The sequence below is a fragment of the Ixodes scapularis genome, unplaced genomic scaffold (genome assembly GCF_016920785.2).
Source record: "Ixodes scapularis isolate PalLabHiFi unplaced genomic scaffold, ASM1692078v2 PGA_scaffold8__174_contigs__length_109621045, whole genome shotgun sequence".
In the NCBI taxonomy this organism is placed as follows: domain Eukaryota; kingdom Metazoa; phylum Arthropoda; class Arachnida; order Ixodida; family Ixodidae; genus Ixodes; species Ixodes scapularis.
The window spans coordinates 92,073,799-92,097,611 of NW_024609883.1; the positions used below are offsets into that span (position 1 = coordinate 92,073,799).

A 23,813-nucleotide genomic window follows, 5' to 3' on the forward strand; every position below is an offset into this window, starting at 1 on the left:
AGCCTTCATGCACTAAATTAAAAAATAATCTTGATATTTGTCATTCTTGAGGCCAAATGAAGATGATTCAAGTGTTTTTCCTCAAATACAAAACTGCTTCAGCTTTCCTTTAAGGCGTCTGGTGGAACCTTTCATCATTAAAGCAAGTCATTTTGTGTCAATACAGGCGCGTAGAGATTCACTGCTTAACACTGGCAGAAGAACCTCGGTTAGCTCGGAAGTTTACTGGAAAGGGCACTTGATAGATCCTTTGTCAAAACCACTTTCGGCTTGCAAGTGTTCCAGAACGTCAGGTTCCAGAACGATTTCATCAACCTAATTCTCGAACTGCAAGGTTGAACGATTCATCGAACAGCAAGCGCCATCCCCGGCACCACTAGTCACGGCCTCGAGCAAGCACCTGTTCATTTCTAAGCAACAGTCCCGTTTATTGTCAATCAACATTCCTATATCGAGTTAACCACTGCAAAAGTCACTCGACCGTACATGGCCTGCATGGGATGTCATCACATCGTGCTGGTGGCCATTCCTGTTCGTTCTGGCTGAGAAATATGAAATCCTTGATGCAAATCTTATACCGACCAAGGTATGTGCCAAGCAGCAAGGCCACCAGAGCTGCATATGATGTGACGTCTATGCAAGCCACGTATAGTACCACAACATTGAATATTTGTGGCAGTCTCGTTCCCCAATATAAGAAACCTAGAGGTCAGACCCCTTGCCAGTTCCACTCTCCCACACCGTTTTCGCGGTCACCTCAGTAGCCCGGTACGTAGTTGAGCGGCGTTTCGTACATCTCGTACGCGAACTCCTCCGAGTGCGCCTCGTCGATGTAGGCGCCCACGTAGTCGATCTCGAGCCTGAAGGGCCCGGGCACGGCGTCGGCGCACGTGATGCCCAGGCTGCGCACGTGCGTGAGCGGGACCGGGCCCTGCTTGTCCTGTATCCGGCCCTTGTTGCTCAGGAAGAACCGCGAGAACGGGATCCGTGCAATCTGCCAGTACGGACCGCCGCGCGTGTACAGCGCGAAGTTGTATATGAGGTGCCAGGTGACGTCGAAGTAGCCGTCGATGCCAATGTTCAGCATGTACGCCCGCCCGTCCCCACGGACCCGCAGCTCCAAGTGCGTGAACGCGGACCAGTCATAGCTCGCGTTGCGGCCGAAAGAGCGCATGGCCCTCGGAGACCTGATGTTGCAGTATCCCGTGTGGAGCACGCGCCCGTCCTTCGGCGGTTTCGTGTCCAGATGTCCCGAGAAGACGCCCGTCATGCCGGGCCCCAGCGCGAAGTCGGCCGTCGAGAAGCCCTCGTCGTTGTCTCGATCGGCGGTCACGATCCAGTCGTCCACCGCTTTGGCCGAGTCGAACTTCCAGAGGACCTCGGTGTCTCCGTGGAAGTAGTACTTGGGGTCGCAGCGGAGCGTCTGCAGCATCTCCTCCTTGAGGAGTCCGAACTCTGTCTTGAGCTCCCGGAGGCCTTCGCGGAACCTGGCGGCGTACGGAGTCGTGTTTGGAGGCTCCGGACGCTCGTAGCCTTCCTTGCGGGACGACTTGTAGAAGCACGTGCGGCGGAACAGCAGGATCGGCGGGCTGGGCCCGGACAACCGGCGAACGGCCGATGTGGCGAGACGGCCGAGCGGCATCTTGGGCGTGCGATCAGCTAAACATTCGGACGCCGCTCGATGCTACGAGGTCGTGGAAGCTTAGCGGAGGTCGAAGGGACGGAACCGAGCGGGAAAGCGGCGACAACCGCGGCACAGCTCCCTGAAGCTCGTCGGCGCGGTCTATTCCAGGCCCGCAGCATAGAAGTCCCGGACACCTGAGCGAATCGACAAAAAAATACGCCACGATAATGTTGCGAAACCTATGAGATAGCTCTGGCAAGGACGCAGGACGTATGCACCAGCAGAAGCGGCAAAATACAAAAATCAAAAGGCTTACAAAAAAAGCAAAAGCGCACCAAATACACGAACATCGAAACAAACTCGTGACGTCAATCGACGTCATATCCTGTTCCGCCCTCGCCTTCTGCTCAGACCGGCGTCATTTTGATCGACTCTTGCGCATAGATTCCGACGAACTCTGAACGCTCCAGACAAACTAACCCCGGTGAGTACGGACTTCTCGTAGCGAAAATAACGTTCGTCGAATCTCGGACGCTCTCGGGGCACCGACTGCGCAGACCTAGGCCTCAGAACGGTCCCGCAATCCCCACTCGAAAAACCCACTTATTTCGCCGTGGGACATCCCTACCGCGCAGTCGCAAAAATGGCGGCCATGTTCGCTGCTGCTTGTTTTTATTTGCCACCGGTCGGATTACACAAAATGGAATGTAACGTAGCGTGAGCAGAAGGCATCCGAGCAGCTTCGAACGACAGTTCCGACCTTTTTTTTCTCTCTTTTTCGGACAGCCACGACTAATAAAAGCGAATTTCTGCGGTACATTAGCTTTTTCAGCGGCCCCTCCGAAGCCGTGTTGCCGAGGGCACTGGAGCGGGTTAGTGAAAAGCATGGCGTCGGCGGGTTGTGCAAAGCGACGACGATGACTTACCTCCGAACGCCTCCTAGGCTTCTATCGAGGTCAGTAAAGGCCCCCAGTGTGCACGAAACACCGTCGAAGTGCGGCCACTCCGCGCAGAGTCCGAGCACGGGCCCCGCCGACGCGCTGGGGACCGGTTGCGAGCGCGCCTCAATCCGAAAAAGTGCGCAGACGCTCCACGCAGCGATCTATCTGCACCTGCTCAGTCGGGTCGCTTTAAAAATGGTTTCTGTTTGGGCATCTTGCGCCTCTTCCGCCGCCTCTGCTCGGGCTCGGCGGGGCCGCCGCTTCGTCCGCGTCTTAAATCACAGGAATCGGACGGGCCGCGGTTGCGTTGCGGGGATGTATGAGGCCTGGAGTGGATAAAAAAATGCGGCTGGCCGCCGCCGCCATGAAGTTCGTCTTCTCCGCCGTGGTGGATCGGATGCGGAGGATGCATGGCGCTTGGGAGAAGGCATCTCGGATAAAGTTGTTTTTTCTTTTTAAAGCTTGCCTTCTGCGGTGCAACCTTCTTCGAAACCTGTCGCAGTTTGGCAAATCTGAGCGAGAAATGCGATTTTTCTCCGCAAAAGTTCTGCTGTGCGTGCGCGGATTTCGCCCCGGCAATGATCTCGCCAAATGTCTAGTACGCAGGCGGCTGGCTGCCCCACCAAACATCTGCTTGCGGACGACTTTGTTCGTACGAACACCGGTTTCTACTCTTTCCCTTTTTGGGACGATCAACTTCCGTGTGCTTTTGCAAGGCCCGCCAATTGAAATTTGTTTCCGCCTTCGTGGCATGCAAAATTCTGATTCTCTCTCTCTCTCTTCTAGAAACTGTGATTACTGTTTAAATAAGCGCGCAGTAATTTCTGAAGACCCCGAGAATAGCTGGGAATCTTTCTCTTATCCTGATAATGTAATACCGTAACACACTCAAACATCAATTACTGAGCAAGTGCCTAAAGTGATTAACTCGAAGTACGCGCACAGAACGAACAATACCCAATTGCAATAATATATGAGTTGGGAAAACATTTGCCTATTTATTATTAGTGACAGGATAAGAGTTTAGGGGAAGCTCCACTCGCCCCTCTCCACTTCAGCAGAGGGAATGCTGAAGAAGAGGCAACCACCACTCCAGCGTTTGCTCTGCTGAAAAGGTTCGAAGGAGTTTCCCCTGAACTCTTCACGTGTCACTGACTAATGCGGAGTGCAAGTTCGTCTGCTCCTTGCACAGGGGTTGCGATGCTACCAGAACACCGAGCTCTTATTGGCTGATTGAGGAAAACAGTGGGTAGAGCTTAAGACTTCTGGCATTGAAGTCTACCCACTATCCTTTCAATCAAAGTTAGTCGGATCTCCACGTTCTTCTGACGTCACCGCAACTCCTGCGCAAGAAGCGGACGACTTGTTCTCCGCATAGGGTGACCACAATGAATCATACCATCACTTAATTCATGTACATCTGGTGAAAGTTCTTATGCAGGTGCCGATTTTTCCGACTCGTTTTGCAGTCTAATTTTCACTGTGGCATCGAGATAGAAACACCACAGACTCTGGAAATGTCAGGACCAGGGATGGACGCATGTATCTCCAGAGGGGGGGGAGGGGGGCGAGAGGTCAGCGTATCATATGTATGAGAACCTCCCCCACCCACCCACATGCGGGATTCAAGAGGGGGGTCAGGACATCCAGACCCTCCTCTGAATCCGCCACTAGTGAGGGCCCTTTCAATCTTAGTGTTAAATTTATAAAAATAACTGAAATATTTAGCTTTTAGCCGTCTTTCACGGCTGGCTAGCTCCTTCAGAGAAAGATGAGACTAAAATCAGGAGGTTGATTGAGGGAATGCAAATGATGAGGAACCAGTCTAGAAATGGGTGTGTTGACGTGGCAAACAAGTTCATCCGCTTGCGCAGAGGGTACAAGGACATTACGGCGCCGAGCTTCGTTTGGAAAATTTAGTAGGTATAATGCCTTTCCTGCGGCTATCAGAAATCCACCGGTTTTTCAGAAACGATAACTCGGCGTGCGAAAAAGTAAAAAATAGAATACCTCAAAGGCTGCTCTTTTTTGTTTATTTAGCAACTACCAGTAATGTTAGAAACGAAACAAAAAAAAAGGGGGGCTCATGGTCGAGTTGTTGCTTGCTACCCGCAGAAGAGTAGCGTCTGCTGGGGTCATTGGTCACTCTCACCTTTTTTTGTGGCTTCTCTCTCATGCACCGAGAGACGTGTTTTGATTGACTTCCTGGCCATGTAAAATACCCGTCTAAACATGATCCCCGTGCCAGTTCGTTTTGAAACACCTGTAACTGTCAGCTGCCGAAAGATCTTTGCTAAATTCAAGGTTCACCACACCACTGACATACTCCGTCTCACTCTAACTTGGCAAACAGTGGTCCCAGTGAGCCAATCGGTGCATGGGAGGGAAATATGTGACTACTCTGTTTCACTAGCTGCACGCAGTGCTGCCGAAACCACGGGCAGCAGAGAGGTGGGAGAGCCACTTTTGTACAAAGTTTGGGTGATGCGCTAATCTTCTAGAAGGTAGAAAAGTGGCGTCTGGGATGACAAAAGAGGGTCCAGGTTAAAAGGGGAGTTCCTCCTTCTCCAACCACCTGGGTCACACTCTCGCCCTTGTACCTTTAGTAAAGGCATCACATGCTTTGCCTCTGTCGCTCTGATTGGCTCGAAGGTGTCGCAGCGTTTTCTCTTTGCCAAGTTGCAGTGAGACGAAGTCTAGTGCGGTGGAATGTGCTTTTCACTTTTGACCAAAGAATAAGGAGCACAAAACATACTTTTTTCGGGTTCAGTGCGTCGACCCTTGCTTGGAACGTACACGGCACGGATGAACGCGGTGAATAGATTGCAGGGAGTATTCCCTACGATGCTGCAGGTGGCAAAAGTATCTGTCCTTCGCAAGAAAGGAGATAAAAATGATTTCAGCAATTATCGACCAATTTCAATTCTTCCCTTATTTTCTAAAGGCCTCGAAAACGTAATACAGTCCCGTCTCGTACAATTTGCGAATAAGCACGATTTACTCTCGTCTTCGCAGTTTGGTTTGAGAAAAAATTGTTCCATGGAATTAGCCCTCTTGTCCCAGAAATAATATATATTACACAATTTTGAAGGAAAAAGAATGGTTTCTGGCATGTTCATAGATTTTACTAAAGCCATTGACTTCGTGGATCATAACATTCTGCTTTGTAAACTTAATTACTACGGTATTTGAGGGTTGCCGTTATCACTCCTAGATTCATACTTGAGTCACCGCTTCCAATGTATTAACATTAGTGGTCATTCCTCCGATAGCGCATTATTTCAGGGGTTCCACAAGGAAATATTTTAGGGCCCCTTCTTTTTAACTCGTATATAAACGATATTGTGAACATAAACCCTGTTGCTAAATTTGTAATTTATGCAGACGACACTGGTATATTTATTTCCTCTTTAAATAGCGATGAAATTGTGGATGCTGTTAATTTAACTTTGTCAAGGTTGGCGGCTTGTGCAAAAGAAAATTTACCAAGTATTAACACTGAAAAGACAAACTCTATTTTCTTTCGTCCGACAAATAAACAAATTTTTATGCCAAGGCCTGTAGTATTTAGCTCAAGTCTGATAGAGATTGTGGATAATTTTAAAACACTAGGTGTCCTTTTTTCTGAAAATATATCATGGGATAGCCATGTTAATTATTTGGTTTCCAAATTGTCACGTGTTGGTTTAACATATTGCCACAGCCAAATTCTACCAGTTCGCGCGAAAATAATTATTTACCATGCTCAATTTTACTCACTCACTTGTCTGGCGCACAACCGCGGCATCCAACTTGAACAAAATTTATGTGCATCAAAGAACAAATGTTGAGAGCCATCTTCAACGCACCTTATGACTCACACTGAGATCATGTTTAGTAATCTGCAAATATTAAAAATTCGTAAACTATCTGATTATAGATTTCTAATCACCATTAAGAATGGAAACAAAAAAGAAACTGTTCTTTTAAACAAGATAGTTGCATTCAAAAAAATAATGCGGTTTACTTCCAATAATGAATATTGGAAGGTTCCCATATGCAGGTCAAATTATGGGCAGCAAATGCTTCAGTATTCAATTCCAAAGCTTCTAAACAACTTTGAAGAAAAAAAAAATAGAAATCTAGAAACAATATCTCCTAAAGATTTGCGTAACATATTTTTACATATTTGAGTATTCTGTGTCTTTGTTTCTGTTATTCCATTTGCTAAAGTATAATTTTCTGTATATGATTGTTTTTTTCGCTGCACGAAAACTGTTTGCTCAATGGCTGCCGGTGGGGCTGAGGGCCGGTCAAGCTTCTTGTTGAAGCTTTTTCCCTTTTGCTCCACCATTTCTTTAAGTAGAAATGAAGCTGTTATTATTATTATTACAGACACGACATAGATATTAGTGTGCATGCCGTACATAGCCCAAACACCTAATTAGTGCTATTATGCACATTGCATAATATGCATAATAGTTTTATATGCTACCGTAAAATCCCAAGATGCCCCACCCCCGAAAGATAGCCCACCCCTATTTTTGGCTTGGTTTGCTATATCTTTTTAAACACCGAAAGATAGCCCATTCCTATTAATCGTAGTGCTGGGATCAGTAATGGCCTCGCCGTAAATGTGGATAGTTAGCTATGGCGGGATATACGCGAACATTGCTGACTGGGAAGTACAGATATCTTTGCTTCGTTGCCAGAAGGAACACAACCTTAAAATAGCAATTTTTAAAATTTTTCTTGATTGTACATTGAAAGTTAGCCCACCCCCTATTTCACCCGACTTGCTCTTGATGTTAGGTGGGCTATCTTTAGGGATTTTATGCTAATGCATTTGTGTGTTTTTTCACATTACGTTTGTCTGTCGTTTTTTTTTTAAACCTTGCATGTGTATGTCATAGTCTAAATTCTGTCAAACTCGAACACTGGCAAGTTTGCAACCTCCCTAATGAGGACCAAGGTGTGACATACTTAATGAATAAATAATAGTAATAATGGTGTTGTACGTATGTTTATACAGCTGGAAGTCAGCCGTGGGCATCTTTGTCTCAGACGTAGATGAGAAATTTAGCTGGTGCAATACAACTGCTAGCCTGGGGTCTTCAACATCCATCAGGCAGTAGTGATACACGACGGCATCCCGGTACAATGCTCCTCTAAATCAATATGGGCAGGGGTGGGGTTTGAGCCCAGGATCCCTGGGTTCTGCAGTGTGAGCTTTCGCTACACATGATCCAAGCTGGGGCATGCTAACCAATTCTACCACTGATCTTAGTGAGTATATTAAGTATATTGCTGCGAGTTAGCAAGCTGTACAATTATCCGCTCAATTTAAAGCTAAGTGTTAGAAATCTTGACGTTTAAACACGAATTAATGTGTTAAAAGCCTCAGTATCTCCAGCAAGATTTTATCGGGCAGTTTCAGTGGCACCCTCTTGCCGAAATCGACAAAACCATCTCTTCTCCAATGCTTCCGTGATGAAGAGCGCGTGTTTATGCGCACATTTTCTCATTCATCCGAGTTAGACTGCCCTCCGCACACATCAGCAATGTCAACAGGCTGCAGTGTTCAGACGTGTCTGAACACTGTAAACTGTCATCAGGGTCCAGTTCAAGACCTGTAAAGTGTTTGGTTTTGGTAAAGACCTTTGGATTAGAAAGGGTCATTGTTCTATGGAACGCCTTTATTAGAGTGAAACGATACGACTCGGCTGGCTGCAAGTTTTGCTGAGAAGGGGTAGTAGGGCAGTAGGTTGCAGGGAGAGGAAGGGGACCAAGTTGCTGCAAAATGCTCGTCGGGGGGACTAAAGAGAAAACACGGCAAGAAGCCTTGCATCCCGCTTAAGTATTGTCACTGCTCGTATGACTCGGAAGGCAGTGTTAAAATTGAGAAGCACCGCTCACTTCCCTGTTTCATTTCTTAAAATAAAGTCCAGTGCATGCAAGCAGAGATAGCTTTTTGTTCTCCATTCCGGAAGCAACATAGTAACTCTCAAAGTTACTCGGATGTAATTTGAAAATTGTAGGCAGCACCTAAATGACTCGCTTCTGCTCTGCTTTATCAAGTCCGCTATTGAGTCCTTACCTTTAGCCGACGGTGCTTTGCAACTCGGTCAACGGTGACAACAGCAAAACAAAGATAATGACATGCAGATCTAGACTGGGTCTACTTTCAGGCCCATGGAAACCCACACAACTCAGCACGAGTGTTGGCCGTCCAGATTTGATCTTCGGAATCCCTGCAATTTTGTTCTCCCCTCGTGCCGGTAAAGGAGCAGTGCTCAAAATTTTACGACACGAGACTGACCACTAGACGCACCTTTGCCGAGATGTTCCGCTGCCAGCATAGAGGCACCAGCTTTACCGGTTAAATTTTCGTAGAGTGCAATTGCGGATGCCACGACGCTACGTGTGCGCTTTATGACACATTTGTGTTTGCTGTTCCCCGGCCGTATTGGGAATGTCGGTAGACCCGACGAAATGGCGGCAGGGACCTGAATGTGCTCTCGTTCCAGCCAAAGGAAGTCGAAGATGGATGCAGAACACAGCAGAGCTTAAGCGCTGACATCGGGGATCCCTGTAAAGAGAGTGTCAGAGAAACGGAAAAAGAAAGTAGAAGACAGGATAGGCATGTTCGTATTGTCATGATGAGTTAAAGTTGTTTGAACGCACCGATCGGTACTCGAGTGATTGCGAACTTTATTTCGTTTTACGCGATGTGGGATGCGACGCCTGTCTTTTTTTTGCAAAATAAAGCTGGAAAAAAAACACTAGGTAAAGTCTCAGAAGCGGTAAAAGCAACAGCAAAACATTCATTCGAAGATAAAATTAATCAAATTGAATATCTCTCCGCCACTTTCACGGGCCCACCGGGACCATTGACGTCCACGCCTGTGCCCCGCCGTTTCTAAGTGGCCCTAAGTGCATGGGAAGGCGGTCCTCGCAGGGCACTGCCGTGGGCCAGCCTGGGCCTCCCGCCGGGATGAACTCTTCGGCGGACATGAACTCCACGCTGAACGTGGCGGTGGTGAGCCACTCCATGATGTCGGCGGACGACCTGAGCGATCCCCCATCGAGCCCCGAAAGCCCCTTCGACGACTCGGACCTCCTCTCCTCCTCCACCGTCGCGGACGACGTGACCGCACAGCTCGCCGCCGCGGGTGAGTGTCCCCCGGCCACGCTCCGTGGTGCCCCCGTGGCGCCACTCGATTCAGTTGCTGAACCACGGCTTAAACCTTAGTCGAGAACGGTGGTCTGCCACCTTTGTGTGCTTTCAGTATTGAAAAAAAATCCTTTGCACCTTTATAGCTCATAACCTATAATACCGTGGGAACAAACCATGTGACGTATTATCTGCATTTTTCTCGACAAAGAACTCGCGGGTCTTTTTTATGTGTGGCCACGATTGTCTACCGCACTTCTCCCGTCAAATGGCAATACATGGCGCGGCTCTCTTTCATCCGTCTTCTATCATTTTCTAGTTGACGATATTTTACTTAAATAGATGTCACATGCAGCAGTAACAACATTTTGTTTTATGTGCATAAGATAAGGGAGATTATCTCGAACCTCTTAATGTTGCAAAGCCCACTTATAGAACTACCTGATTTGCTGATTTTTCTTTGTGTGGTATTATAGAATATGGGTCGTATGCTTGCATGTGGTTTTCATTAGCACTGAAAGCAATTGATTCTTACGAGACCTCGAACGAAGGTACCGTCGTGTGTCCTTTGGACGCACACCACTAGCTGGCATTGGCTCACCGATGTTGGTTCCTTCACTACCGGAACGGCATCCAGTGGTGCCCGTGCTGGCTACGCACTTGCACTACCCATTCGGGCCATAGCCACTAAGTAATGAATGTATCGACACTCCGTTCCCGAGTGGTCTCATGGGCGCAGCCATTTTGTTGTCCGTAACAGTGCAGGTGGAATTTTCCAAAGCAATGTTTCGGAAACGCAACTTCCTGGACTTTAGGTACAGGGTCGGGGATCTCGGGCAATATCATTCTGCTCCGTCGCAGACCATTTCGTCATTCCTAAAGGAAAGAAAAGCGCTTCGTGCGATTTCTGATAAAGCTTCAAGTCGCTGACGACGATGGTTTTAAGTTGCCAGACAGCTCGAGCGTCATTCCTCTGAGGCGTAGCTTATTTGATGACTCCACGTGAGACCCGAGTCGGACGAAAGCGCCGACGGCACGACGATCTCGTCTGGACGCAGGACCTGTCGGCGTTGCTGCGGCGGCGGCCATTGCGACGGGCAAGAAGCGCAAGCGACCGCACACCTTCGAGACCAACCCTTCCATCCGCAAGCGCCAGCAGACACGGCTCCTCAGGTCGGTTCCCAGGATTCGGCGTTTCCGGTTCTTTCGTCAACGTTTAGAAGCGGCCCGGCCCGCAAGTTCTGTACCGAGCAGACGGAACGCCGTGCCGCTCGTTCCTCGACAGCTGCTTGCAGTAGCCTCGGCATGACTTGCCTATTACGGAAAGGAATGCCTACGAAAACAAGCTGCCAGATGTTTTATGTAGCTCGTTCGTATATTGACCGAATTCGGTTCCAGATGTTAGACGACAACGTTTCGCAATTCCCTTCTTCGGTTGCTTTCGAGACTTTAGAATCCGGGTGTACATATTGTAGAATGCTTTATCTTTGCAAGTGCTCACTTCTTTTTTTTTTAGTTTCACAAAACTCATTTTGTTTACGGGCACACGGAAATCCTACACACAAATACCGAGTTTGAAGGCCCGTCTATCATGCACCGGTAGAGGCGACCGCAGTAAATGGGGGCTCCTGGAATGAACAGGGCGCCATGGTACGCCGTCCGTTCCGTCAAAGAATTTTCGACTACAAGCTCATGTCGACACGTGTCCCCCAGGAAGCTGAAAGCGACGATCGACGAGTACACGACGCGAGTGGGGCAGCAGGCGGTCGTGCTGGCAGTGACTCCTGGCAAGCCCCAGAATCACTTCAAGGTGAGCACCGGTCGGAGGCAGGACAGCTGATGCACCATTCCTGTCGGTGACTTGAGCCTTTCCACTGCTCCCCCTTCACCACACTAACCGCGACGCCTTGTGTCCGGACAGGCTATTGGATCTGCCAACGAGGTCCTGCGAATAGGATAACAAGCGTGAGAGAGAGAATGAATCAACAGCTGTGCCACCCGGATCTTTAGTGTGAGCTCGCGGGGGAGAGTAAGCGGGCCTTATTGGTATATCTGGGCGATTTTGGCTCTTCCCACGTCGGCTCTTTTTTGGAGACGGCAGCCATTGCGCGGGAAACTTGGGAGAAATGCAGCTTCCCGTGAGCAGAAGTGACGACGACGTGCAAATGCGTCGGCAGAATTGAGTCTCCCGAAGGTGCGCCGAAAAAAAGTCTGGACCGGGCAATGTGGGAGGAGGACCAGCTCATCCCAGTGGGCCTCTGGGCAGCCCTTAAGTCAGACTTATATGTAACAGTCTGCTGAAGTCGCTCTATCGTAAATACTTTTGAGAGTGATGTAGTATCTCACAAATACTTTTAAAAGTTGGTATTTAGTGCTCCAACTCAAATACTTTCTCTGATTAACTTTTATTTCTCGCTTGTTAAATTACTCGTTAGTTAGTCGCGCCATTTTTCAATGCAAGTAAAAATGGTCCGAAAATAACGAGTTGTTTTGGTTACGCGCTCTGTGACTGCATACATTTTGTCTTTATACTCTAGATAGTCCCATGCTTGCATAAAAAGGGCAAGCTTTCTGACATAAATGTCGAGAAACAGCTGTTCTGCAAACAGATGAGGATTTTTGATAACAGTTTTATATTCACTCGTTCCATAGTTCATTGTATGGCTTGATTGTTGAAAAGATCGTAACATGAAAGTAGTAACTTGAAGGCAACGAGTTACTTTTGTTTTGGTATCTAGCACTCTGCTAAAATTTTTTCCGAGTTGAGTAGTTACTATTTTACCTCGTACTCGGTAACTTAACTTACTGTAAACTACCGAGCACTGTACTCAGTTACTTTTTTACCTCGTACTCACTAACTTATCCGTAAACTACCGAGCAAGTGGTCACTCTATATTTGGAGATGACCTTGAAAAACTGGGGTATGGGTGCTTGTTAGCTCCAAATGGAAAAATAAAGGAGGGGCTTTACCACTATGCACCGGTGTGCTTGGAGAAGCGGTTGACGTGGAAGAACCGCTTACCTACACTCCGTCGCACCGTAACTCGGCAAACACCGAAAGCCACGATCCTAGTGAGCTGATGGGTGCGTGGGAGGGAGGCAGGTGACTCACCTCATCTCACCAGTTGCACGCAGTAAGGCACTGGCGGGAGAGAGAGGAAAGCTGCTTTTGTACGAATCTCGACTGACAGGCAAATCTTTTGGGGGGCACAAAAGAGACGTCTGGGACACGCAAAAGAGGGCACGGATGGGACGGGAGTTCCTTCTGCCCCTCTTCTCCAACCGCTTGGTTTACGCTTTTGCCCCTGTACCTCTGGTAAGGGCTGTCACGTGCTTTGCCTCCATCGTTCTGATTGGCTCGAAGGGGCCCATACATTCGCTCTGTGCAAACTTACAATGAAACCAAGTATAGATGTGCTTTGAGGTTTGGGGTGGGTGCTTGATATGTTCTTTGTTTAGTTTTCTTGCATTCTACAAGTGGTGGGTGGGTGCCTACTCTGACGTGCATGTGTGCTCGGTATTGTACGCTAAACAGGTACTTTCTTTAGGTATGTATATGGTACGAGCGTGCCACGAGCGAGCTCCCATTTGTGCTCCCCACGTCTTCCACGTGTGACACGTGCCACGAGCGAGCTACCGTCGGTGCTCCCCGCATCTTCTGCATGTGGGGCGCGCGTCTGCACACGCCGGCGCTTCCTCTCCAACCCTTGTCCCTTTCCCTCGGAGGTGTTTGGGGCACACCCGCTGGAGACGGTGGTGCGCGCCTGTCGCGGGGTGCTGGTCGGGGAGCTGGAGGCGGCCCTGGCCCAGCAGGCACCCCCGCAGGCCCAGGACGACCCCACGCTGCACGAGCTGCCGCCCGTCGTCATGGACGGCATCCCCACCCCCATCGAGAAGATGACCCAGGTGGGCAGCCGCAGGCGGCCATGGTCTCAAAATCTACTTGATCTCGAGGCCCGCTCATGCGCTTGCGTTTGCTTATAACGGAGTTGTTGCAATCTCTTGCAACGAGAGAACATGCTGGCACAGTCTGTGAGGTGGCCCTGGGACCGCATTTCACTAGTGCAAAGGTTTTGTGGTATGTGTAAAACCTTCAAATGGTTTTGCACGTACCGCAAATGTATGTACTATCAAATGTACTTACCACCAAATGTATGTACAATCCACGAGAAATGGTTTATAACATTGTCTAAAGGTTTTCGAACCAAAAAATAATGATGTACGAAAAAAAAAAGAAGATAAATACAGAATTCCTAGGTGTTCCACGGCTCCCCGATAGATGGCTCTAGTGTGTTCTAAGGGATCCCAAGAGGTTCTGGCACATGGATGTAAGCGGTCGCAAGTGTGTGGACCATCCTTGACTCCATAGTAAAGGTTGAGTGCCTCAGCGTTTGGAAACCTACTAGCGTCATACCCCAGGAGATGACCCACCTGAAATCAAGAGCAAATTGGTTGAAAATTAGGAGTGTGCCAACTTTCAAGGTACAATCGAGACAAGTTCTAAAAATGTTCTTTTTAGGTCATGTGTCTATGCCAAACTTGTTTTCGAGGCGAGGGGCAATCAAGCAGAGATAACTGTACTTCCCAGTCAGCAATGTTCACTTATATCCCACCATGGCCAACTAGCCGCACTTACGCCGAGGCCGAGAAGGAAATAATAGCAAATCAAGTCAAAAATAGCAGGCAGATTACCTTTCGGGGGTGTGGAATCTCAGGATATTACAGTACTCTTGTTCAGTACTGCTCTCCCTCCGTTAATGGGTGACACGAACCAGGGGAGCAACTCGGATCTACTCGATTAGGATTTCGAACGAGGCCTATTCGTACTATAGAGTGAACAGCAGGAATGCCTCGGGATGGCAGGTTTCTAACCAACAGTTTTCGTGCCGAGAAAGACCCCGTTTTGAGCCTTGGGCATCTTTTCTCGTTGCACACGAACACCCCGTTGGAGGCCCCCCGACAGGGGGAGTGCGTTCATCACACCCCTCGTCTCCCTCCCTCTCCAGGCGCAGCTGCGTACGTTCATCCCGCTGATGCTCAAGTACTCTACGGGCAGGGGCAAGCCCGGCTGGGGCAAGGAGTCCACCCGCCCCCTCTGGTGGCCCAGCGACCTGCCATGGGCCAACGTCCGCAGCGACGTGCGCTCCGAGGAGGACAAGCAGAAGGTGGGCGGCCATTAGGGCCCCTTGGGGTTCATGCGACGAGTCGAGGGGAAGAGGTCCGCTACGTTCACGTGCGGTTCAGTAGCCTCGGAACAACGGGGCACGGTGGCAGACACGCTTAGTCCCTGTGCCTGGTGTGCCTAGGTTGCTGGTGGAGGATCATCAACAAATGCAAAGAAGCAGTACTATATCTATTGCAAGGGTGGAATGGGCGTACCGAGGCCGACAATTTGCATAAGCCTCGCTTCGTCGTGCAGTGTCTCTCGTAAAACTTTCGTCGTCAACTCTCCTCAAGATTCAGGACACCCCCCGTCGCGCTCGAGCGGAGTGATGGGGACTGGACTCTCGTGACACCCCCTCCAGCTTACGATCGGCACGATGAAACTCCCCTCTTTTCTCCACGGCCCTCTCTCGCAGGTGTCGTGGACGCACGCCCTGCGCCAGATTGTGATCAACTGCTACCGCTACCACGGGCGGGAGGACCTGCTGCCGGCCTTTGAGGAGGACGACAAAGACAAGCTCAAGGGACAGGGCGGTGCCGGCCAGGTCGTCAGCAGCGCCACAGAGACGGCCCTCTCCACCACGCAGGGGGTGGGTGGAACACGTCGGGTCGTGCATTTCTCGACACTGTCAAAAAGACAGTGCAGATGTCCTCCGCATGTCTGCGGAGCGCAACCTTAGGACTAGAGTCACATAGTCGGTTACAGGTTGAGAGTTCAGGGAAGGCTCCTCCCATCTCTTTACAATTTAGCAGAGTGAACACCGGAGAGGGGGTGACCTCCAGCGTCTTCAGCGTTCGCTCTGCTAAGGTCGAAAGAGGTGGGAGGAGCTTCCCATGAACTTTTAACCTGCCACCGACTCCCATTCTTTGGTGCACCACCATCTTGGGTCCGTTTTTTCAGCGGAGTTTGTTTTCAGTCTCTCCGCTCAGAGGGAGCAGATCAAAATTTACGGTGACAGGTTGTCTCGTAAAAACAATTTTTCTTATACCGCCATTTGCTTACCTCATAGTCTAAACCCTGAGATACGAAGGGAATGAAATAATGAACGAGACGACACAAAATCTCCAATGCCGCTGCGTTTGACGTCCGAGATTTTGTGTGGTCTTTTCCGTTATTTTATTTTCGCTGTGTCTCATCGTTTCGAATATGATGTTTCCTATCCGGCTCACCTGCACACTTTCGCTTCTTGCATTTCCTTACGTCTGAAGTTGATCACTGCATTAAAGCAATGATCATTCTTTGCTGATCTCCAACAACAGAACTTAGAAATAAGGTTCTTAGTTTGTTTTTTAAACAGAAGGATGCTTTTTTCGAACAAAAACGAACCACGCAAGCGAGCGCAAAGGTTCGCGGTGCTTCCACAAGATACCGTCCCTCGGCACGCTGAATTTCGGTGGTCGCGGCAGTACCGAAAAGTATTTTTTAAGGTAAGAAAGGAATGAAAGATAGTGTAATTTTTGGAGATCGCTGCAGAATTTAGTCTGCTGGTTCAAGGTGTATACTTGGACGAGTCAGTGCGCAATGATAATAAATAAAACGGCGCAAAAGACACAGAGACCAGTGGAAGACCGAGCGCCGTGTCTGTGCGTGTTTTTCAGTTGTCCTGCGTCTTTTTTCTTTTGCACTGTTTTATTTATTCTTGTCTGCTGGTTGAAGGTAAGAAAGGTTGAGCAGTTGATTGCGGAATCGTTTCGAGGCATGCCCACTGCAGACAGACTCCGTACACGAGCTCCATCGCGCACCACACTCCCATGGCGGTGCCCGACACATTTCAACCAGATACCAAGCTGCAGCACGGCGCGAAAAACAATAATGCACGAAACGTGGCGACTCCCACGACAGACCTACCTTTGCACGTGCCGTTTGAAACTCTGGTCGCGCTGGTTGGCTCTTTGGTGATTCGTGCAGCCGCGAGTTGCCCTAAAACGAGGGGCTTGCAAAGGGAAGCCAGCCCTTTCGGATGTCGCACCACGTTTCCTTCAAATTTGCATAGGCCGGCGTGTCTGACGGTTCATTTCGGGGCCCCTCGCAGACGTTGTACACGAGCCCGATCACACACTACACGCCGACGATGGTGCAGACCATCAACAACCCGGACGGCACGGTGTCCATCATCCACGTGGACCCGGGCAGCGCCCTGCTCACCCTGCCCGACGGCACGCAGGCGCAAGTGCGCACCATCAACGCCGTGAGTACCCCTCCCAAGCCCTCGCGCACCCGCCGTGCAAACCAGAGCTTGTGCCGCGCCGGCAGGTTGGAAGCTCGACGTGCGACTTCTGGAGGCTGGTTCGCACTGTTGCATTTCAGCGTTCTCAACTTCTTTGTATTCCCTTGTAACCGTCTACGACGAAAGAACACGCTGGCACGGTGGCACCGTTTCTCGGGTAGCCCTAAAGTGGTCAAGTACGAATAGTGCTTTTTGAGTTCGAAAGCGAATACAGTGCAATCCACTTATGATGTCCTGCTTATAGCCATCAATTCCTAGGGTTTCTAAACGAGAAACAACCAAATATATTGGTCATCGGTTCTAACGACCAAATTTTCGGGGTTTTTTCATTATCATTAAAAGTAGATTGAACTGCAGTGGTTTAGCTGAACATTTTCAAATTGAATACCCAATAGTTTCTCCAAGCCTTTCAATACTGTTACACCAACCTTAAGCGAAAAAAGAAAACCCAGCCGAACTTTGAAGGGTGTTCCCAAGCTTCCGATTGTCCATTTCTAAGCTCAGTTAATTTTAAAATAACTATATTTATAACATTAAAATATTAGTGCGAAAGACAATTTTGTTTACTATATTTCGTTTCTATATTTTACTATAGTTTGTTACTATATTTATAAACTGGCGTGTAAACGACAAATTTGTCGCAGCTGTCCTAATCAAAGGGATTTCTAAATCTGCTGGCTATATGCAAATATTAATTCTTCAATTTCAAATTTTCCAAAAAAGAAAGAAAAAGAATGAGCACGAACAACGAACATGGGTTGTCAAGACGGGCAGCTTAGCCCCGTCGAGTGCGCTTCTCACCGAGCACGCGTACACCGTAGAGAAGCAAACCCACAAGCCCCACGGGTATCGCTTCCCCACAGTGAACAGGTGCTCTGTGGGAAGCCCACTCAATGGGGCTGACCCATCGCAACTGACACTTTGAAAAGCATGAATGTTGTGGTTCGTCTCAGAAGTGAATGTTGAATAGCATAGTATTCGAAATTATTTGAAAATTCGAATCTTGGCCACAACCTAAAACTCTCTCGATCTGCAGATCACTGTGGTCGGCGACAGGTTAAAAACCTGGTAGGTGCTCCGCCTCCAGCAAGAGCTTTCTGCCCTTGGCAGCACTTTGCCACGCGGAAGGCAACAAGCGCAAGGGCGGAGCATCTACCGGGTCCTTAACCTGTCACCAACTGTAAACTGAAAGTTTTGCAGTATTTGCAAGGTCAAATCTGTGCGCTAGCTACGAAAAATTGTCCCTCATAACATTGTTGGGATTATTTCGAAACCATGACGAAGAAATGATGCATAAAATATATGGAGATTGGAAGTGTTCCAGGGTGCCTGCTTGTTCTCTCGTCATAAGTCATTACGAACTGTTGCAATGCAGTCAGTCGCACTTGTCACAAGTCAAATGCACGAAACAACCTTAAAGGGGAGCTCCGGCAAAATTTTTCTCGCTGCCGATTTGCCTCGAAATCATTTTGACACGTTAATAGACGCATCTGAATTAGTAACCCAAACTACAAGTCACGGTGGTTCTTTTTGCGAAGTTATTGAATTTTCAGAAGCTCTACGGCAACATTGAAAATGCGACGTCGAGTGTCGTATGTGGGGGCAGCTCAGCTCATTCTTAGCGGGTTACAAGAAGTTTGGTGGTGTAAAATGATTGCTGTAAAAACTCATGCCAGCAAAACGAAAGTGTTAAAAAAAAGATGGCATGCAATACCTCGTTTTTCAGGCTGTGCGCCCAACTTGCAAGTTGTACAATGAGAGACTTCACCCCACCGGAGAACGTAGGAAATTTTTTAATATTTGTTTTGGCATCACCTTCATTTGCCATTTTCTCAATAGCTGTGTTGAATTGAGGGATAATAAATAGCGTCCCGGGCAGTGGCGTAGCCGGGAAGTATTCCTTAGGGGGAGGTTGGCATTTCCATGACTGGGGGGTGGAGGGGGCTTTGTCCCATCTTCGCGTATAGTAGTCGATGTACTGTACAATTCACGGGTACGGATACACGGCAGTCACAAACCTCCCGTTAGCTGGAACGATTCGGTAGTCAGTCAATATTTGTCTTCCTTTACTAAAAAAAGGATTTTAGGGGGGGTTTTGACCCCCCAAAACCACCACCCTGCCTACGCCACTGGTGCCGGGAAGAGCAAAGTCTGGTTATTCGGAAAACTTGTCTTGTTTGGGAGGCTCAGAAAACCGCCGGAGCTCCCTTTAAAGTTGCCGCAGTGTGGATTAAAAAGCGGAAGGGGCGGGGCGCCCCCCGCGGGGCCGTGCCGGGCCTGTAAGACGCAACGGTAGTGCGACCAATGGCAGATGGGCCCCGCCGGGGACGGAGACGGCCTGGCGGGCCAGGCGGTCACCCCCATCAGCACGGTCAACATGGAGCTGAACAGCGAGGCCGCCGCGCAGGCCGTGGCCACCCTGGCCGAGGCCACCATCAACCACGACGGCCAGATCATCCTCACGGGAGAGGACGGCACCCAGAGCGGTATGTGGGACGCCCTCGTAGAGGCCGCGCAGTCGTCATCGCCCGTCTGTTTTGCGCACTCGTGAATGGCCAATGGACCTTTTGGAAGCGATGAGCGCTGTCTGGGGAGAGTCGTGGGGCGGTTTAACATGCCCCTGCGTGTCGGAACGCAATGGCATTGTGCCGTTGTATCAGTCTTCATTGCTTTGTGTGCCCCATACTAGGAATGCTCCAAAAAGGAATCGTAAGGAAAGGCTAAATATGCGCAAAGATCAGTGCCGAATGTGTTGGTCGTACGGGACGGTGCCATCTGAAAATGAAAACAGCGGGAAGCAAGGCCAGGGGGGAGGGTGTGCGCATGTGCGTGGACCCTGAATTATGATGCACAGAAAAAGCACTGTACCTTTCGAGACGTCGGCGCGGTATGTGCACGTCGTGAAACTAGCCAGGGCTGTGCGACTACCATAAAATACAGGAGAAGCGCCCGCCCCATTTCCTCTGAAAACCGGGTTGATCTGGACATGGGCACTTGTCTGGTCAAATCGGGCGCTTAACACATAACTTGCAGAATTCCCACATTTGGGAAATGTTAATATTGGGCGCTTGAATGAAGTGGGTGCTTCCGCAGTACTTTTTGGTATCAAAAAACGTTGCAGTAATGTTCAGTTCTAAGCGAGGAATGTAAATACAGAAATATTATAGTAAATCTGGAGGAAACGGTCCGCCACATACACGCGCATTTCGGCCGTTGCAGAACAGCAGAGCATGGACGCGGACGTCTAAGAGTGTGTTCAAAGCGCGTATGCTTCACATATATGTATGCCTTGAACGTGTACACTTTTTGTATGATCGATGTGACAAGAAAGAAAAATGCCTCGGACAGTGTTTGCAGGCTGCATTTTGTACAACCAGGGCGCCTAGCAACCGGGAATTGCCTGGGAAATTTTAATTACCCGGAAAAATCAGGGAATTGTCAGGGATATTGTCAAAAAGAAAGCCCAGTAGAGAAAATGAGCCGGAAACACCATCAAGTGTCCTCAGCAAAGATTTGAGGACTTGTGGGCAGAAAGATAGTTAATAAATTCTGCTTAAAGCAGAGCGCAGGGTCTGCTCACCCAATGTAGAATGTGATACATGATGCAGAGGGAACAGCCGACAAATTCGTTTCAAGCCTTGGATTGGATTGAGGGCACAACACTAGGCTTGAGCAAGTTACAGCTACTAGATTTAGTAACGAATGGGAAAGCTGCAGAGCCCAATCCAATCCAAGCATTAAGCCGAAAGTATCCGGAAGTGTGCAGCTGGCGGCTATGCGCCATGCTGCCATTCGGTTATTGACATGTGTGGTTAAGCGTCATGTTTCATTGTGTATCCGGAAGTGGCCTCTTCATCAACGATGTAGGCGGCAAGAACAAGCTTGTTTAATCCTAACTGCACGAACCCAAATATTTCGGAATATGCAAGTTGATTTAAGCCCGTTCAAAATGATGCTCACAGTGCTCAATACCTTGTGTTGCAATGGTCTTATATATTTAACTGCCTCTCCAGTGGTCAGGGAATTTCACCTGAAATTGTCAGGGAAAACCTGTAAAAGTCAGGGAATTTCAAAATAATAATTTGCTAGACTCCCTGACAACGTATTAGCGGCGGGATTGTGGATTACTAGCGCCCACCCTCCGACACGCGTGTTTTCCTTGCAGCGTTTCCGGTGTCCGGCATGGTGACGATCCCGGTGTCCATGTACCACGGCATGCAAGTGACCATGGCGCCCGTGGTGTCCGCCGAGGCTGCGTCCTCGGACGGCACGGGCGAGACCGTCGAGGTGCTCGCCGTGCCCGTGAGCACGACGCAGCAGCAGGTGGACTGACACGTGACGCAGTCCGTGTAACTCGCGCGACCGGACTGCCGCCCCCGCCCCGCGCTTCGAGAGAGCAAGCGACAAAGACCCTTCGCCTCGTGCCGCGCGTGCAAGACGCTGCGTCGGGTGCATTGCCGTGCCCACTTCCCTCCCACTCGCTTCGAGAGAGAGAGAGCGACGTGGGACCGCCGACCGACTCGAGGAACGCCTCTTCGCTTCGGATCGTGCGTGCAACGTGGCGGAGCAGAACATTGCATCGACCGTGCCACGTCGAAAAGCACTGGCTCATTGTGTGCGGCCTCGCCGGATTCGAGAACGCTTGGTGGGAATCTGTTGCCACATGCCCGCCACTACGAAACGCTGCAGAACTTCGATGGCGGGCACCCTGTCCCATCGCAAAGCAACGCGGGAGTGCGGTGCTGCGCCACGACGTCCGAGGAAAGTGTGCCGTGGCGCGACACATAGACTGTGCTCCTCACGCCCAAAATTCGTCGGGGAACGTTTTTTTTTTTTTTTTTCTTTGCTCCCGTCAATGCGGTGATTGTGGTGTTTCGATTTGTGCATCACTGCGACTGTTGTGCGACGTAACCTAGCACTCGTTGCATCGTGGTCGTTAGAAAGAGGACGATCCTTGCTTTTCTGTTTTCTGCCGGGGGTGAAGGATAAGCTCGATGGATGTAGCCAGCTAGGCTCTTCGTTATACCGGTGTAGCGCTACGAGATCTCGGGTGGAAGAGAGGTTGAGATCGAGAGTAGCTGCGAGCCATCACAGCCATCCGCCGAAAGATCTCGTATGCGAGAATTGTGACTACTTTACAAAACTGAAGCTCGATTTGTAGTGTTTCGGCGTGCGAGGTACAAAAGCCTAAATCGACGTAGCCCAGTCGGCGAAGATTAGATGGGCGCTCTAGCGTTCCCTTTGGAAAATAATGTGGAACGACAGAAAGCTGCAGGAGTTAACAATACAGTGGCATTTTCGGGCGGTGCCGAATTTAAAAGTTGTCAAGCTCCGCACGCGCGGGCAGACGCTTATCTCTGCATTCCCGGCCGCCAGACGCACTTCCGGCCCACCGTCGTCTCATGTGCTCCTCCCCCTAGCCCAAGAACTTGGGTCTCTAGTCCCGTCCCCAAATCGCTTCAGGGAACCGAGATCTCCCAAAACTTGCCAAAGACGCTCCGAGGTTGTGTGAACTTGCACGCTGTGCAACGTACGAAAACAAACCGCTTCCCTCGCCCTTCGAGGTCATTAGGTGCGTGCAATTTTCTAGGAGCCCAGCGCACGTTCGGCGGCATCGCACGTCGACGGAAGCGAGGCTTTTCTCTCGGTGGTTCCGTCGACGCATGTGGCAAATGTAACATAGAAAGTGTGGGGAACGCCTGGTGGCGCCAGCGCGCATTATTTATTGTTGTGAATATCGTGTACGTCTCGAGAAATCGTCGTCGGACAGTGTCCTGCCTCGCGTGCGTGTTTGTGTCTGTTGTACATTCATTCTCGACTGGTCCCTCTTTGTTATGTTGATTTCAGGGGAAGTCGCCTCTTCTGGTATTTCTCATACCTTACGATTCAAGTCTGTGATCCTAGTTTTCTGGAAACGTACAAGAAAGGTGTCTGAAACAAAGAACTGAAAATTCAAACCTGGATAATGTTTTCCCTGCTCTGTTGTAGCTGCCAATGGAATTGCCCCATAATAAAACCATGGTCTTTGTTAGAATCCATTCCTATCTGTGCTCGTCCTCTTGGGAGGCATGACACGCCCGACCCCATCATGGAAGCACCCTGCGTCAAAATTATGGGATTGTGCGAATTTTCTAATAGCTTCGAATAATACGCTCTTGGACGTTTGCACTGGGATTAACTGCGATATGTAATGGGGCCGTCCCATCACAATGAACACTTCGAAATGTACAAATATTGCAGTCACGCATTTAGAAGAAAACCGAAACGGGATGGTGCACTCGCTCGCCTGGTGTATTTAAAAAGAAACAGAAACAATGCGAGTGTTAATATCTACATTGAAAAAAGATATTTGCATATAGCTACATTTATAGGGCCTGCCATAGGGCCTGCCCCCCCCCCCCCACAAAATCTTCCATTTTGCTGGGACCTCTTCTCCCCCCTCCCCCTTATACAGCATTTTGTCATGGGTGGGCACCCCCCCACCCCCCGAACAAAATCCTGGCTACGTGCCTGTCTATACGTTTAATTTTATGTCAAATGCGTCATTTATATGCCATCCCTATGTAGGTGTTAGACTTTCTGAAGCAAGTCCATAAATATGGTCAGGTCAAAATTAGCTTAGAAATGAACAAGTGGAAGCTTAGGAACAACCTTCGCAAGTTCAGCCGAGTTTTTGTTTAAGCCTGATGTATTAGTGAAAGGCT

At 49.3% G+C, this 23,813-nt stretch overlaps 2 protein-coding genes across 5 annotated transcripts; one reads left to right on the forward strand and one right to left on the reverse strand.

The window, feature by feature from the left end:
* Positions 1 to 403: 403 nt before the first annotated feature.
* Positions 404 to 2,989, reverse strand: LOC8040688 (complex I intermediate-associated protein 30, mitochondrial). Its single transcript, XM_002400991.4, has 2 exons — positions 2,551 to 2,989; positions 404 to 1,818 (listed from the first exon to the last, which is right to left on the reverse strand). The coding sequence occupies exon 2, from the start codon at positions 1,640 to 1,642 to the stop codon at positions 758 to 760; it is 885 nt and encodes a 294-aa protein (XP_002401035.2). The 5' UTR covers positions 1,643 to 1,818; positions 2,551 to 2,989; the 3' UTR covers positions 404 to 757.
* Positions 2,002 to 23,143, forward strand: LOC115312787 (DNA-binding protein P3A2). Of its 4 annotated transcripts, none has more exons than XM_040223250.3 (10): positions 2,002 to 2,108; positions 9,503 to 9,716; positions 10,777 to 10,891; positions 11,432 to 11,528; positions 13,445 to 13,624; positions 14,725 to 14,883; positions 15,298 to 15,471; positions 16,915 to 17,070; positions 19,421 to 19,595; positions 21,275 to 23,143. In XM_040223250.3, the coding sequence occupies exons 2-10, from the start codon at positions 9,539 to 9,541 to the stop codon at positions 21,439 to 21,441; spliced, it is 1,401 nt and encodes a 466-aa protein (XP_040079184.1). In that variant the 5' UTR covers positions 2,002 to 2,108; positions 9,503 to 9,538; the 3' UTR covers positions 21,442 to 23,143. The 4 variants fall into 4 exon arrangements, with proteins under 4 accessions (XP_040079184.1, XP_040079182.1, XP_040079183.1 ...); XM_040223248.3 differs by having other exon boundaries at positions 2,030 to 2,108; positions 19,406 to 19,595; XM_040223249.3 differs by lacking the exon at positions 2,002 to 2,108 and adding an exon at positions 2,174 to 2,579 and having other exon boundaries at positions 19,406 to 19,595.
* Positions 23,144 to 23,813: the final 670 nt, after the last annotated feature.

Bases quoted from the DNA above. Each gene is read 5' to 3' on its own strand.
- LOC8040688 (XM_002400991.4), bottom strand. From the start codon at position 1,642: ATGCCGCTCGGCCGTCTCGCCACATCGGCCGTTCGCCGGTTGTCCGGG.
- LOC115312787 (XM_040223248.3), top strand. From the start codon at position 9,539: ATGAACTCTTCGGCGGACATGAACTCCACGCTGAACGTGGCGGTGGTG. The intron at 13,625-14,724 runs GTGGGCAGCCGC...CTCCCTCTCCAG, and splicing joins CCATCGAGAAGATGACCCAG to GCGCAGCTGCGTACGTTCAT. The intron at 15,472-16,914 runs GTGGGTGGAACA...GGCCCCTCGCAG, and splicing joins CCCTCTCCACCACGCAGGGG to ACGTTGTACACGAGCCCGAT.